We start from the raw sequence: 17,060 nt of genomic DNA on the forward strand, positions 1-17,060 counted from the left end.
TTGTGATCAAGGAAAATCTTGAGTAGCAGGATCTCTTTACAGAGCTGTCGAGTGTACTGATTAAGGCAACATCCCTTTAATCTCAGAGACTTTTCTCTGCTCTTTTATTAAGTATTTGTTAAGCCTTCCATGCAGCTTCAAAAAGCCTTGCTTAGTGTGAAATGTATTTAATGAAGGCTGAATATTTGAAAAGCTGCTAAAATGTGAGACGTCTGTACTAAGCACTTGTAGTCTCCTATCTGTTTGTACCATCTCTCTTCCAAACCTCCTCACACTTGACAGCTTTTCATCGTGACAGATCTAGGGTAATCCTGTTTAAGGTCAGGAAATGTATTTACCTGACATAAGTGATGATGTGTGCTGAATTTCATACTTCAGCTTTTAGGTCTTCTTGTGAACAGCACGATGAAAATTTGCATCAGTTTGTGTACAGTCTTGTTTTAACAAGAAAAGTAGACACACCATTTCTCCTTGTGGGGAGTAGCAGTGTGTTATTGATAGGGGATTTTTATTTTTTTTTAAAGAGAAGAGGCTTTCAGCCACATTGACATACTTACCTTGGAAAGGACACATAACAGTCAAAATTTTGTCTGGACGTGACTGATTAATAGGATTTTAAAAGAAATGCTGGGCAGGTAATAATTTTCATCCCTTTCAGACTGTCATCATGCAAGAGAATCTTGTAGCCATATTACAAGTACAGGCCGGGTATACAGAGATGAATGAGCTGATGAATAATATTTTGCTTTTGTTGTTGTTTCAATACTAATGTTGCTTAAAATGAAATACCGTACAGTAATGCTATTTAAAAAGTTGAATTAGTGTGGTATTTTTTTCTTACCTGGTACTGCAAACGCCTGCTGATGGCCAGCTTCTCACAGGTTATTCGTTTTCATGCTGTTAAAGCTGTTGGAAAACTTTGCAAACAAGTACTTGAAGTATTTGACAGTACATGCTTTTTGCTTTTAAAAGAAGTTACAGAGTAACTAGTTAATGTTCTTTCTGATTGCTTATAAGCTGTTCTTTGTTTTAAAGATGGGGATACCAGTGCGACAGAGAGTGGTGATGAAGTTCCTGTGGAACTGTATACTGCTTTTCAACACACACCAACTACATTTACAATAGCTTCTCCAAGAGTTACAAAGGTCAATGATAAGAAGAGGAAGAAAAGTGGGGAGAAAGAGCAGAACATAGCAAAATGTAAAAAAGTGAGTGAATCTGATTTCTCTTTCTGTAATTGTTACAAATCACAGCTGTGTGACATCTTTGGTTTTAAAATTCAGGCCGTTGTTACTAATAATATTTTACTACCTGGGTTTACATTGAAATGAAGTGCCCTGTTGCAGTGCGTGTTACAGTCTTCCCTGCTTGTTCCTCCCTCATAAATTCAAAGTAAGATGTACAGCTATGACACTTGAATTTTGTAATTGAGACAGAATTTGTAAGGAGAATTGCATTTTGCTGCACCACTTACTATAGCTATAAGCAGACTTCATGAGCAGACTTCTGGTAACCAAAGAAGAATTCTGTGCCTGGAATCTTTAGTTTTGGTAATTTATGTTCAGAAATGTTTTCTACTTGATGAGACATATCTCCATTTATTTGAGGTGAAATTGTGTGGAAATGTGCTGCTGGTGTTATCTAAAATAATTTGGTAAACAGTGTATAGAAGCAGTGGTATTTAGATGTGAACAGTATTTTCTCTACGTGAGGGAGTGAAGTACATGGCATTTCCTAAAGCAGTGAGTTGCTTTCTGTAGTTAAATTTCATTGGCTTCGATGAGAATTCTGTCCCTCAGAAGTGAAAAATGGTTACTGGTATCCTTTTGGAGATCTTAAGTATGTTTCCTTTTGAGAGAAAGGTTCTGCACATAGACTTACTGCAACATACTATTCTGTTTTTATCTCCCAATATAGCAGAAGAAAAATTAATTTCATAGGTTATCTCTGTTAGCTGCTTCCTGCTCAGCTCATTCCACTAGCAGTGCAGTGAGATACTTGGACTATTCACGCACTCTCCTGCTAAGTATGGAGCTGTTCAATAAGTAATTCTGGAGCAGCTCTTTGTTGCATTGTGAAATTGTTGAAAGTTATGCAATATGAGAGGCAGGCAGACTAGGTGCATGGCCTTCTAGAGCCAAAATCCAATGCACTTTCAGTTTGAAATGCTGATTTTAGTTTTTATTACATTTTACTGGAGACAAGCTGCTGCCTTCCTGCAATTTCGTTGTAACTTGCCTGTTTTCTTGCATGCTTTACTGAGAATAGTCTGCAGTGAATTGTTAATGAGTTAATTGGTTTTGAATTCCTTAAGAGATTGTGTATTGCTACATAAGAAAATAAACAATAATCTTTTTTCAGGCATTTCGAGAAGGATCCAGAAAATCTTCAAGAGTAAAGGTAATGTGATTTAGTGATTGTTTTGTTTTGTTTCACACCTTAATTTTACATTAATGCATAACTGCAGATATGCTCTTGATGCTTTGTAATACTTATGTACTAAATTACTCTAATGAAGTTACTGCATGATTATTGTGGGAATTTTAAACTGAGATGGAAGGCTCCTCTTTTTGTTCTACAGATTCAAGCAAAGTAGTGTAATTTTTTTTTCTCTGAGAATATTTGGTTATCAAGTCAATAAAATGTTCAGGGCACATCTGTGCTGTATGAAGGGGAATAAAGTTGAGTGTACGTCTCATCTGAACCTAATAGCTCCAACTCGGAGAGCTAAGTTAGCAGTTCTGCTCTGTCATACATAGGTGTATCCATCTGGTGGGACACTTCTTGCTAGGACTGATCAGCTAAAGGAATGGTGTTTGGGATGGCTGCTTTGCAAGATCTAAATGCTGCAGCATTCTTGCTTAAAGTGGGAGAAAAACACGCGTAGTGTGAAAGCTAGATGTTTTGCACAATTCATTCATCCTTGAGATAAATATCAGTAAGTAGGACACAACTGAGGCTTCAGGGGTACGATTGTGACTTGAAAATAAAAAGACAAAATCAGGAAATCAGAGGACAATCTTTGTTTTGTTTTGTTGTTGGATGTGGTGTTTGTATGGTTCTGTTGCTTTTGTGTTTTTTTTTTTCATAGTTTGCTTGCATCACAGTTTTTTTTTTATGCTGTTTGTATGTATGGTTCCTGCAATGCATAAAATAAATATAATCAGTAACAGGTAAATTAAACTGCTGAACACTTGCTGTTTTATTAATGTTTAATAGTGTCTCTGCTCAGGTGGATAGAAAAGGGAGCGTTGGCTGCTGCTGTCCGTAAGGAGCACTGGTTGGCTGCAGCCTGGCTGCTGTTTGTGAGGTCTGGAGGTACAATGGTACTTTCTTTAAAAGTGAAAGGACCCGGAGTGCTGCAGGGGAAAAAATGTTTAGTGAGGAACAGGCAAGGGGAACAAAATGATTGGTGCTAAGCTTCTAACACTAGTTTACAGTCTATGCACCTTAATGTATTAGTGATAGGCTTTGTGAAGTTTAGCTAAGTGCAAAGCAGAAAAATGTGGCATAACCCTTGAAGCTGGAAGGGGGTTTTGGATCTGTGTGTAATGGAATGGAAGCTGGTTTGCATATGTTCATAAAAATTGAGTAGAGGGAGAGAGAGATTTGATCTCAGTTCCTGCACTCATATTGCAGGAGGAGACAGTTTCAGTCTTCATCCTCGTCCCACTAAAAACTAGAATCCCTGTTTAAGAGGAGTGTATTCCTGAAGTTGGGCAATTTTTATGAAATGATGCAGTTTTTGAAGGGCAGATATAATGCTGCTGAATTCAGTGAAATGCTTTTAAGTAATTCAGAGCATTAAATTGGACTCCCTACAAACTGTACTTCCCCTTTGTATAGTGAAGGGGAAAGTGCATGTGAAGTACAGTACTGACAGGTCTTAATTTTCATAGATACAACAAAGACAGAGCAAGGCTGCATTATAAACAAATTTAAATCAATGGCATACCTTTACCCTTCATTTTGTAGCATGTTGTAGACTTACTTTGTTGAGCTTACTAGTGGGAACATGTCTTTCAAAAACTATATTTTTTTCTTACCTTGTAATAAGTGATTGCTTACTTAATTTACAGGGCTCAGCTCCAGAGATTGATCCTACTGACAGTTCAAACTTTGGATGGGAAACTAAAATCAAAGCATGGATGGATCGTTACGAAGAGGCAAATAATAACCAGTACAGCGAGGGTGTTCAGAGGGAGGCACAAAAAATAGCTCTGAGATTAGGCAATGGAAATGACAAGAAAGAAGTCAGCACCAGCAATCTGATTTTCAAACCTCCAGTAGAGGTGAGGAGCTGTGCCATGTGTTGTTATTGCTTGCTCTGTATTTGTGCTGTGACCAAGATAGCCACTTACATTTATATTTGCATATCAATTTTCATGAATAGTTAAGATGCTATGTTAAGCCTGAAACATGAATTGTCATTTAAAATACTTCTTTTGTGGAGAGCATAACACAGTAAATTTCTCTGCTCCCGCTTCTCTGATGTGTAAGGACTATCTGGTATGGTTAGAGTAGGAATAAACGTCAGAGTTTGTTTCTCTGCTCTGTACATCAACGTGTTAACAGTCTGTGTTTTTCAGAAGATGTGGTAAGTTGGTTCTGGATTTTTAGGTATTCGGATTAGAATATAACTTACTAGTTCATGAAAGACATTTCTGGCAGTAGTTGGTATCACAACTGGTGCTCAACTCTTGTGATCATGTAATTTCTAGTTTATGAAGAGATTGTGCATTGTCTTCTTTTTTCTGTCCTTGGCATCAGTTACTTAGCAGCTTAAAATCGGAGCCATGTAATAGACATTAGCATTTTGTAGCAGAAATCTCAAGGAGTAGTTACTGTAGCAGATTAATAGAAGCATCTTTGCTTCTTTTCCTCAAAGACGATCATGGCATATGGGACAGCCTCCTTAGAGGAATATCCCTGCTTACAGAGCCTTTTTCCTACATAGAGGCTACTTCCTTTTTGATTGGCGGTGACAGTTTTGAGAGGTGTGAGTTCACTAATTGTCAGGGTATGTATTGGTTTTTAATTAAAAGCCATCCTTTCATCTAAAGGTATGGAAATAAGTATAAGAAATTTGCAAACTTTTCTAGGTTTCTTTATTATTTTGATATTTTCCTGTTCTGTTTTTTTCTTGAGTGAATAATGAATGTGTGTATCTGCATGTTTCTGTTTTGATTTGAAGGAATTGAAGCCTTTTCAAAGCAATATGCAGGAATTCAGCATGTACTTCTGAGAGCTAAGTGTACTGAGGGTTATAATACTTGAAGTGAGAGCATCAGTATGTTGTTTTCTCACCATGCCACAATACAGGGCAGTGGCATTTCTTGAATTGAAATTAGTGACTAGTTGCATTGGTAGTGGAACAAGACATTCTGATCAAATTAGTCTGCAGTTTTAATAGCAAGAAAGAAGTATTTAGTTCATATAGCATTGTTTAATAGTTGTGAAAGTGTAATCTGCTGTTAATAATAATGGAAAAAAATGAAAGAAAATGAAATTCATAAATTAACTTCTGTCTTTATAGAGTTACGTGCAAAAAAACAAGAAAATTTTAAAAGCTGCCAAAGATTTGCCTCCTGATGCACTTATTATTGAATACAGAGGAAAGTTCATGCTGAGAGAACAGTTCGAAGCTAACGGATATTTCTTTAAAAGGTTTGTTTATTCCAGATGTTTTAATAACTATTAGAACATTTGTGCCAGACTTGTACTGAAGATGCTGAAGGGATCTTTATTACCTGTGGTGTCTTGCATTTTACTGTTGTCTCATTAGAAGTAATTGCAGCTGGTATCTGGTCTCCCCCCTTCTCTTCTGAGCATCATTAGAACATTTTTTTCAGAAATTATTTTCCTCTTTCTTTGTTCTCAGCTGGTTAAAGGATTCCTGTATTCTCATTTGGGAGTTGTGCAGTGTAAACCAGAGGTTGACAGGTTCTGCTGTCGTAAAATAATTCAGAAGGTAATGGTAAAAGCTTTCTTTTGAGAAAGATTTTCGTTCTGTCAGGCCAAGGACAGAACTGAACATGGTCAGCTCGGCACTTTTCACTGCCATGGTTCTCTGGTTTGTGGATTACAGAGAAATACAAATTCACGACTGCTTCCTTCATCTGAACTGTTCTCCCCCCTACCATTAAATGCAGGGACACCCTGATAACGAGACATTGCAAGAGGCCTGTTGGAGAAGAGCGAGTGTAGATCTTGTGCTCAGTAAAGATGGAAGGCTACCCAGGTATCTGCAGTAGCAGAAATACATCTTGGCAGAGCGTTTAGATGTCCAGCTTTCTCAAGGGGGTTGAGTGCCAAGTGGTTACTATTGGAAATAGGCAGGGATGGGGTTTGTTTCATCTGTGGTTTTTTTTTGGAGACAGCTCTGTGAGGCATCTACATTTCTACTGGAGTTTCAGTTTAGAACTTGTTACCAAAAAAAGTTTATTAAGAACACTGAAGAATCTTAGCTTTGTGTCTTCCATGTTTAGTGCTTGCTCTGTTGCTATTCCTCCCTGTAAATCCTATGCAGAAGATTGCATTCAGGGCTGCGACGCAGACTTTCAGCATTCCAAGAATACAGTTGGAGAAATGCACCCAGTAGAGTAATGCAGCTCCAAACGCTCATGGATGGTTCTCAGACTAATCCACAGATTCAGAGTGTGTTGGCAACGACATGATACAAAAACAACTAATGTAAGAAGTAGGTTGTATTTACAGTTTTAAAAAGATAACAGGCTGGTTTTCTTCTCTGTTTTTCAGGCCATATCCATTTGTTTTATTTTATTCCAAGTTTCATGGGCTGGAAATGTGTGTTGATGCAAGGACTTTTGGAAACGAAGCTCGATTCATCCGGCGTTCATGTACACCAAATGCAGAGGTGAGCATTTACATGAACTTAAATTAGCTTATGTTTACTTAGATGTTCTTTTCTTTTTGAAGTTCTCCAACTGATAATTTGAGCACTGATTATAATTTTATTTGTTTATTTTTAATTCGTTACAATAAAGTAATATTCTGTTACCTATAGGTGAGGCATGTAATTGAAGATGGAACGATTCATCTTTATATTTACTCCATCCATAACATTCCAAAAGGAGCAGAGATTACTATAGCATTTGATTTTGATTATGGAAATTGGTAAGTATATGAACATGTTATTCTGAAATACATAAAATACTTACCAAGTCATGATGTATTCAGGGGGGATTTTGTTCTTTATATTATTTATTTCCTTGTATGCTTTAATAATGTGATTTTGTACCTGAGTGTTCCAAGTAATTCTGTATGTGCACCTAAGTCCAGGAGCAGTCCATTTAGTTCACATCTTACTGCACAAAGCTCACACTTTTCTGTGTCTGCTGATAAGTCAGCTTGGCTGAACGGCATGTATATCTGGGTTTTCCCAGTGTTTAATTTGTAAATTGCTTACTGTCTTTGCAGAAATAAAAAAACTTCCTAGTATATCCTGTGAAAGCTTTAGTCAGCTGATCTTCATATGCTTAGTTCACATCAAATCAGGTGTTTAATGTGAAATTTACCACTTACATGACATAACGTTGTAAAGTACCATTGCTTTACAGCCTGATCAAAATGTGCTTGCTTGCATTCTTTTTACTTGTAGTAAATACAAAGTGGACTGTGCTTGCCTCAAAGAAAATCCTGAATGTCCGGTTCTCAGACGTTCTGAGCCTACAGAAAACATCAATACGGGATATGAAACCAGAAGGAAAAAGGGAAAGAAAGAGAAGGATGTTTCAAGAGAAAAGGAGACTCAAAATCAGAACATCACATTGGACTGTGAAGGAGCAGCCACCAAAATGAAAATCGCAGATAATAAGCAGAGGAAGCTCTCTCCCCTCAGGCTGTCCATTTCCAATAACCAGGTATTGAGACAAAAAGGATAACAAAACAGATTTAAATACAAATAGTCTCCTTAGTGGTTACTACAGTAATCTTAATGAGTAGCTGGAGAAACGGGTGTGTGGATTTATTGGAAAATGATGAACGAATTGTATAGGGCTTTCATAATGTGTCCAGTTATTCTTAATGTTTGATTGGATTAAAGTTTTTGGTTCCCTTATGAGTTTTAACTGTACACTTTTTCCTCTGAATTTCTGTATGGACCTCTAATGTAAAAGACTCATGTCATGTTTTCAGGAGCTCCCAGTCTTTCTTGAAATGCAAGTAACCAAAAAGCCACATTACTCAGAAATTCAGTCTATTAAACATAGCAGCAAATAGGGCTGCTTCTGTAACAAATCAAACTTTAGTTCAGAATACTGAGTTTTGCTTCTGTCTGTCCTGTAAGCTGTAGAAATCTAAATAGAGTTTGGAGGGTTGGGAAGAAGAAGGTGAGTTTTGAAGTAAGTGTGGTAAAGCTAGCTGGTAGTACCATGGCAATTTTAAGATCTGTCAGTATAAAGGAACTATTGAGAGAGATCCATAAAATCAGCAAGTGATGAACTTTTCTAGAGCAGATGTTGGATTCTTCATGTGAGAAGATGGTTACCATGGTATCTACCTTTGTTTTTGCAGGGAAAGTACAGTTTAATCTTTCTTTGAATACAGTGGCTTGTGATATGTTTTACATAGAGGGAGAGAGACTTTTTGTTCTAAGAGGGAGAGACTTTGAACTTTTTATTTTGTTAATGCCAGTAGGAGTGAAGGTAATAACAGTGACAGGAGCATATTTACATTGCTTTAACATGCTTGGAAGACTGGAAGGCATGGCATGTGACTGTTAAAAGAAAAAGAAAAAAAAAGAAGAAAAAAAAAAGGTCTGCAAAGGCACTATATGAACCTTCCAGTCTACGTGATTTTTGTTGTTGTTGTTTTTAAACAAATGAGAACTGGTATTTGGAACCTTCTCCTGGGCTTCTGTGATAATACACAGTGCCTATACAGAGCAGTCACAGGAGACATCAATGTTTTTCCAAACTGAACTTAAAACAGTAAGTGTTGTGCAAAGAATAAAGCTGTTAAATGTGTCTAAATATAGAATCCAGTCAATTGATACGTTTTTTCCTCTTGTGAAGTATATAATGTTAAGGTAAAACAAAGCAGATGGGAAAAATATTTGTCTTAAAAGTATATTTATATTAAATAATTTCATGTAATCATTTTATCAAAAGGTAAGATTTGTGAAGAAATAATGAACAGAGGAATTCTCAAAGTTACTGCTTGTTTTTTCTGAAATCACAGGGCCTTCAGTAGTCAGCTAACTTAATATTTCTGTAGGTCATGGCAGTCATTAGACAGTATAGTGAGGTTGTGAATGAAGAATGTCACTTCAAGGGAATACACTTGTGAGCTAAGAAAAAATTCTATGCAATTATGATAACATCTCTTTTGGCATGACAGTATGCATTGCATTGCACTAATGGGTGTTTAACATAAAGCTCCCTAATTCTTTGACTGATAAAGAACTGGCTGGGTCAGTGGCCCATAAGTCTCTGTTGGTTTGGAGATTTAATGTGGATAATTTTGTTCTGGGGGTGGATGGGTGGGCATGGGACCCTAAAATGAAAATCAGTATGCTTAAGAAAAAAGATGCAGATGTCCTAAGCTCAGATTGAAAAAGATTTGGTCAGATGGTTATGTTTATAGGTTTATGCAAAGGCATGAGTGGATCTTAGCTTTCTTACATTTTTGTCTTCGTTTATTGGCTTGGTTACTTTTGAAGTTGTGATCTGAGGATTCTTAGTTCTGTGTAGCTTGTAGTTTTCCCTAGTTTGGAGGAGTAGCAGAGCTTCTATAAAGCAGTCATTTCCATCTTTCAGGAGCCAGATTTTATTGATGATATAGAAGAAAAAACTCCCATTAGCAATGAAGTAGAAATGGAATCAGAGGAGCAGATTGCAGAGAGGAAAAGGAAGATGGTAAGTTGGGAAGCAAGTAGTTGCCTGAAGTTGTCACTAAGACTTAGTGACACGTGCTCTTCCCATGCTAATTGCTGCTTTCTGTAGGCTTCTAGAATCTAAGTATATATGAAGACAGATCCTTACATGAGCTTAAAATTGAAGGCTTGCTATTTGAGTGAGAGCATTTCATGTGGCTTTATCATTGCTTTCTGACAAAAATCTGCTTTTATCTTCTGTTGTCTTATGTGTATGTATAAACTTTTATTGCCTTAAAACAACAAAAACTAGATTTTGTTTTCTTTGCTCTTTGTTATTGCACATTGTTTTTAATAGCTCCTTTATAAACAGCACTATAAATAGTAATAATCCTTTTAGCTCCATCGTGAAGATGGTGAATAAGTTCAATTTGCCTGTGTTTCACCAGTCAAACAGAAGTGGCAAAAACAAAACTGGGCTGCTCATTCACTCATATAAGCAATATACTTAGGGGCATTCTTTCTTTGAGATGAACGCTTGTTGCTCTCAGTGTGCTGCTGTTGAGCTGCAGGCATTTAAAATAATTAAAGCTTTAAATAGAAGCAGCCAAATTCCACAGCATCTGTACTGTCTTCAGCAGTGCTTGGATATTTACCTCTGTAAAAGGACTAGGACTTGAATTATGGTTTGACATGAAATGTAACTTGTGTGTGATGTGTCGTTTACTTATTTTGAAATAGTGATTCTTGGATGCTGGATGCAGGTTTTGATACAGCTTTTGGCACTTGGAAAACTGAGTCAGAGGATAATGAAATTTTTTGTTGTGTTTATTCTGCATGTTTATTGGTATTTAATCTTTCTGGTCATGAGTGACTCATTGTTTTTTCAATACTATACAAACAAGTGAGCCAATAATGTATGAGGCTAGCAATGTAGTAATAAGCAATTATTTCCAGCACGTTCTTAAATCCAAAGTAGGACTTTCTTCCTGTTCATCAGGATTGATGAGAACACAATCATTTCTTTTAAGTCTGCAGTAGTTGCAGTTACTCTAACATCTCCCTTTCCTTTGGGTTTCTTCTGAAATTGATCTGCATGTCAACATACATTGTATGTGTTCTGAAGAAAAAAAGTCACAGTATTTATGTATGTGAAGGATTATGATTATGACTGAAATGTGATGACAATTATTATTATATCCATCAGACAAGAGAAGAACGGAAAATGGAAGCTATCTTGCAAGCTTTTGCCAGATTAGAAAAAAGAGAAAAAAGAAGAGAACAGGCTTTGGAAAGGATCAGCACAGCAAAAACTGAGGTTAAATCAGAATGCAAGGAACCACAGATTCTCAATGACACTGAATTTATTCAGGTAGTTATCTGAATCTTTATTTTAAGGCTAGCTTTTAACATGGCACTGTTTCTCTGTTTGGATATTGAACCACACATAAAGATACTGGGGGAGTGTTAATAGGTGCTCATTCTAGGCATAGGAGATGGTATTCATTAGACACCTTCTGTAGCCAGTGGGAAAAGACATGCTTTGTCAGTAGATTATTCAGAACAGGTCATCTTTACTCTTGTTGCTGGTTACTAGTGCGCTTCTGCCCTTGCAGATATTCGTATGGCTTCTCAGTTTGGATTGTTCTGTCAGCTTTTGCTGTTAGTTATCTTACAACAGTGCTAAGCTATATATTAGTAAACTATATCAGTCAACTATAAATGAGAAAAACTGTATTGAATTGAAAGGTATTCTGATGTAAGCTGCTGATTTCTAGCCCACAGACTAATGTGATATAGCAGTTACAGAAAATTGTGGTAGTCTGACCAGTGACTGGTCTGTGTGAATTACCTGATGTATCACTGCCAGAACGCTGGGAGGAAGGTATGGGAAGTCTAACTATGAAGTATTTAGTTGTAAAAATAGAAATTATATGAAGGCAGATAATAAAGACATATTAAGAGAGAACTTACAATTCCTCTTGAGAAAAGATCTGTAGCTTTACATGCGTTAGATCCATTAACTAGATTGGTGTTTTGTACCAGGAACCAGCAAAGGAGGAAGCTGTCACTAAGCCTACACCAGCCAAGGTTAATAGAGCTAAACAGAGAAAAAGCTTCTCTCGAAGCAGAACTCACATTGGACAGCAGCGTAGACGGCACAGAACTGTGAGCATGTGTTCAGATATTCAGCCATCTTCTCCTGATGTGGAAGTAACGTCACAACATAATGAAACTGAGAATGCTGCACTGGTAGCTGAGCCAGAAACAGAAACTGTTGTTACGGAAATGGTTACCGAAACAGAAGCTCCAGCACTTAATAAATGTCCTACTAAGTATCCTAAAACAAAGAAGGTATGTCTCTTAAGGGATGGGTAAGAAGAAGATGGACTTTCATGGAGTTTTTAACAGCTGCCTCTTAAACTACATATTATTTTTTTAATTTTCTTTAAAAATTACGCAGCCGCTCACTGATATTAATTATGAAAATTAAAAATATTGCATTGCATCCATTTAGATATTGAGTTTTAATACAGCTTTCAGCACAGTTTTGGAACAAACGTTTTCTAAGGACAGTACTTTCTAAATGGACTGGATTTTGTGTGTGTATAAATATACAGAACATAAGTAAAACTGTTAATTTCAAGGGGAGGGAAGGAAATCAGTCAACTTTTATTTTATTCATCATATGATATATAAGGTATCTTAGTGGCAGTAAACAGAATATCTCCAAAATATGAGCTTTCAGTATTTCTGAGATGTCTCCTAGTAATGCTGATAAAAGCTTAAAACCACCCATCTTACAACTAAGAAGGCAGTTTTTATCTTCAGCCTGTATTGCAGAGGATGGTTAAAGCTGCTTATTTTGAAAATGTAAAGAATTTGAGTGTGAACCTCTTAAGAATTTCAAATACTTGCAGGCATATTTGAGTTCAGTTGCTTTAGTTCTTGTTCCCTGTTAATGGGAACTAAGGTACACTGGCCTGTTTTTCAGAAACAGAACAACAAAACCTCTGTTACATAGGACAATTCTACACTGATTCCTACCATCGCCTGGTTAACTTCACCAAAGCCTTTTTCATGTTCTCAGTCTCATGTACAAGGAATATTTGTATTGGTAAACTTGCAGCCTGGAAATTGTTTTCTGGTTTGTGTAATGGGTGACTAGGTGAATAAGAAGACCAAAAACTGTTTGAAAGCTACTAATGAAAACATTCAAAAAACACTTTTTTTTTCCTCCTTGTGTAGCACTTGGTAAATGAATGGTTAAGTGAGAAGAGTGATAAGACAGGGAAGCCTACAGACAGCATTTCAGAAAGGCCTCTGCGTATAACCACCGACCCCGAAGTTCTGGCTACGCAACTCAATTCTCTGCCAGGTCTCACCTACAGCCCACATGTATACTCTACTCCAAAGCACTATATTCGTTTCACTTCACCATTCCTTTCAGAAAAGAGGAGGAAAAAAGAACCTGTGGAAAACATGACTGGCTCTTGTAAGAAGGTAATGCTTCTCTTCATTACGGTTCCTCATGCCTAATTACTTAAAAACAAGTCTTTATTTCCTAGCGTGAATTCTGGCAGAGAAAAGCTGCTTGGCAGATGATTTGTAGATACACATTTCAGTGTGTATCTTTAAATTGTTAAGTCACTAATTTGAACTTACTTTATTACAGCGTTGGTTGAAGCAGGCTTTGGAAGAAGAAAACTCAACAGTGATTGATAGATTTAACTCGCCATCGCTAGAGGGATCTAGAAGCCCAGCCATCAACGGTGAAAATAAAAGCCCGTTATTACTGAATGACAGCTGTTCCTTAACAGGTGAAGGTTCCACTAATAAAATACATACAAGTTATGTTGGAGTAGGTAGATGTGGAGGACTGAAGTTATTTAAAGCAATGAGTTAATGAAAATTCCAACAATATTTGCCCTGTTTACTGATGTTTTGGCTTTTGGATGATTGTTGGAAAGAAAAGCTCAGTTAAATAATTTCCCTCTTTCTTTAATGTATAATTGAGACTAAACAAGGAACAACCATTTTTCATAGTAAATGTGGACATTCAGTCAACAAAAAGGCTAATGGTTTGGAGTATGAATATCAGGAAGAGTTTAGGTTATAAATCATTTGTACATGCTGTTAGGGTTAGATTTACTTTCAAATCAGTGGCCCCATTGCACGTGGGAAAGTTAGTCAGCTTTTCAGGAATAATGAGAAATGGAAACATGCTAGAAGCTACACACAGTTTCTTAGGGATATGGAACATATTAGATGACCCGTCGAATTTCCACTTCTTAGGTGAACATTTGTTTGGAAGTGTAAACAGTTCTTCCATTATCTCTTCCATTGTCTTAGCAGAGGAAAAAAAAAAAAAAAGAAGGTAAGGAAGAAAATAGTGATCTCTGCTTCTCATTAATTATTCTTCAGGAATTCTGCCCACAAGGTGTTTGTCTTAGTAATGTTTGAATATGGAATTTATAACTTTACTGCTTCAAGCATTTAACTGGGATTGCTGTATCTTTATCTAGCTTTTTTTTCTGATTTTAATGCAGATCTTACAACACCTCTAAAAAAACGAAGACTGTACCAGCTGTTGGAGTCTGCATTCTCAGAAACCTCTACACCTACTCCTTCTCCATATGCCACACCAACTCATGCTGACATTGCTGCCTCAGAGCCATTGATGTTTGCTACTCCTCCTAGGGTAAAAACAGAGGATGAAGCTTGTAGAAATGGTTACAAACCCATTTATTCACCAGTTACTCCTGTAACTCCATGTATACATGGAAATACCATGCACTTTGAGGTGAGAATTATAATGCATTTCAGATTCTTTATCACTGTTGTGTAAATCATTATTTGTAGTCCTATTAGAAGGGGGTGTCTTACATTCTCTACGCTAACAGTTAAATTGACTTCCCATTTCTTCTTGTTCATCTAGAATATTTCCTCACCCGACAGTTCCCCGGAAATAAAAAGGCGAGCTTACTCTCAAGAGGTGAGGACATTTGCTAGAATCTCTAAATGCTTGCTTAACTTCATTTCTATATCTGCAACTTAACTGAGGAGTACAGAAAAACAACGCTTGGGTTTTTTGGGCTGTATCTAGATTTCAGTTAACATTCTCCTTTTTAATCAGTGTTTCTTAAATGCTTGAGCCTAATTTTACTTGGACTGAGAGAGCACAGAGGGATAAATATTATGGTTTTGGTGGATTATTTGAGGTACAGCGAGTGCTACGGACACGTGCCCGGAGTTTCCCGGGTGAGGGTGTGCTCCATTCCGTGCGCTCGAGCCGTACGGTCGAACCACCAGGGGGCGACTTGGCTTATAGATACGAGAACTTCTACAGGGATGTTTCTGTCTGAAAGATGAGAAGTTCCGCAGCATTGTGGAACTTGAGCTGTGTGACAGCTACCACATTTGCATAACTGTGTTGAACTGTGAACTTAATAGCACCTGAAAAGAACAGGTAAAAGTAACTAGTGATAGAACGTTCAGGTGGTTGTTTCCAGAGAGCTTTACTTCTGGTGTAAATGAATGACCCAGGTATTTTCTTTCTGTGGGCTAAGTACATATGTACATAGAAAACTTCATTATTTTTAAGTCAAAGTGTTAACAAATATTGAAACACAAAACTTTTCATGCAGTCATAGCAGTTGATTGAATTTAACAGCTACTTTCAAACTAACATAACTGACTATTTCAGCATTTAGCTGACTCAAAAAGAGGAATTCTGCTTAAGAATTTTGCATTGTGAAAGAAATAATTGAAAAAGCATTATAAAGCCATAAAACAGGATGTTTTAGTAAGGATACTTCTAAGCTTGGGCATATGCTGAGCTTTTTATGGTTAGTACAATTATAAGAAATACTTAAGTCGATTTGTTTAGCTTCTAATATTTTTTCCTCTGCAGAAGCATGAATTTACTATGGTCTTAAAATTCCTCAGTGTCCTGGAACCTCTCACCATCTTTTTTTCTTGAAATAAATGTTTTGACACCAAAGATCCGTTTTATGTTTAAGTTCAGTTCCTTTGTTACCAGGGACTTGCTCCTGTTGAAGCTCTTCTTCGTTTCCCGGTCATAAGCAAATACTGGTACTGAAAGCTTATTTTTGATGTGGATTAATATTATTATTATTTTTTTTAATTTAAATCCTTTTAATGGCAGTAGTAGAGAAAAGTATCTTGCTACACAGCTATTTCTTAAACTCATGGTAGTGCAAAGTCCTTATGCCTCACTTAAAGGCATAGATGAATGTCAGAATGATTTTACTCCACAGTTGCAATATGGAAGAAGAATTTACATGTTTTCTTCCTTTATTTTTCATGCAGGGATATGACAGAGCATCGATTCTAGCACTGAATTCTTTCAGAAATTCCAACCTGACAGAAATGGGCCTGCAGGAAATAAAGACTATTGGGTATTCCAGTCCAAGAAACAGGACTGATGCAACACGGCAGTGCACGGGAGAAATGGAATCTGTGTCAGACCTCCAGCTGGGACTCGAAGTAATTGAGCAAAGCACACTGCATAAAAACCTGGAAGCCCCTACACATGATAGGACTGATTCAAGCAGCCAGTTAGAAACTGCTCATTGTGGACGGGGCACAATTTATTCTTCCTGGGTAAAAAGTCCCGACAGGACAGGTGTAAATTTCTCAATGAATTCTAATTTGAGGGACTTGACCCCTTCACATCAGTTGGAGGTAGGAGGTGGATTCAGAATAAGTGAGTCAAAGTGCCTGATTCAAGACGATGCTAGAGGCATGTTCATGGAAGCATCTGTTTTTTGTACTTCAGAAGATGGAATTGCATCTGGCTTTGGAAGGACTGTCAATAATGACAACTTGATGGATGGGAATTGCACACCCCAGAATCCTCCACAGAAGAAAAAGGTTATAATTTTAAGAATCATTTTGTCTTTCTCACATAGGCTATATATCTTACATATTTTTCTGTGGCAGAATGAAGCATTAATAATAATAGTAAAAAAAAAAAAAATCTGGCTGATTTATATTTAATGTAGATATTATTCAGGAGAACTTAAGGAAAGGAAAGAGGAAAGTTGCATACATCCATTAATAAATGCAGATTTTCAAAGTAATATATAAAAATATAATTATGTTTACTTCATGTTATTTCATATGAGGCTCAAATGAATTACTCAATAAAGAACTGCTTTTCAGGTTTTTAAACGGTTGCTTGTGCTACCAAGTATTAAAA

The 17,060-nt window shown here is 36.8% G+C and overlaps 1 protein-coding gene across 4 annotated transcripts in view; it reads left to right on the top strand.

The window, feature by feature from the left end:
- Positions 1-17,060, top strand: part of KMT2E (lysine methyltransferase 2E (inactive)) — a 53,731-nt gene that overhangs the window by 28,325 nt on the left and 8,346 nt on the right. For all 4 annotated transcript variants that reach the window (XM_048942434.1, XM_048942441.1, XM_048942450.1 and 1 more), the window contains 15 exons: positions 1,036-1,208; positions 2,362-2,400; positions 4,080-4,292; positions 5,537-5,667; positions 6,760-6,877; positions 7,028-7,137; positions 7,622-7,883; positions 9,780-9,878; positions 11,043-11,207; positions 11,882-12,190; positions 13,085-13,339; positions 13,512-13,656; positions 14,386-14,639; positions 14,775-14,831; positions 16,169-16,732. In XM_048942434.1, the coding sequence (XP_048798391.1) occupies positions 1,036-1,208; positions 2,362-2,400; positions 4,080-4,292; positions 5,537-5,667; positions 6,760-6,877; positions 7,028-7,137; positions 7,622-7,883; positions 9,780-9,878; positions 11,043-11,207; positions 11,882-12,190; positions 13,085-13,339; positions 13,512-13,656; positions 14,386-14,639; positions 14,775-14,831; positions 16,169-16,732 (2,894 nt within the window). The remainder of the gene's footprint in view (positions 1-1,035; positions 1,209-2,361; positions 2,401-4,079; positions 4,293-5,536; positions 5,668-6,759; positions 6,878-7,027; positions 7,138-7,621; positions 7,884-9,779; positions 9,879-11,042; positions 11,208-11,881; positions 12,191-13,084; positions 13,340-13,511; positions 13,657-14,385; positions 14,640-14,774; positions 14,832-16,168; positions 16,733-17,060) is intronic.

The sequence above is a fragment of the Lagopus muta genome, chromosome 1, assembly GCF_023343835.1.
Source record: "Lagopus muta isolate bLagMut1 chromosome 1, bLagMut1 primary, whole genome shotgun sequence".
Classification (NCBI taxonomy): Eukaryota; Metazoa; Chordata; class Aves; order Galliformes; family Phasianidae; genus Lagopus; species Lagopus muta.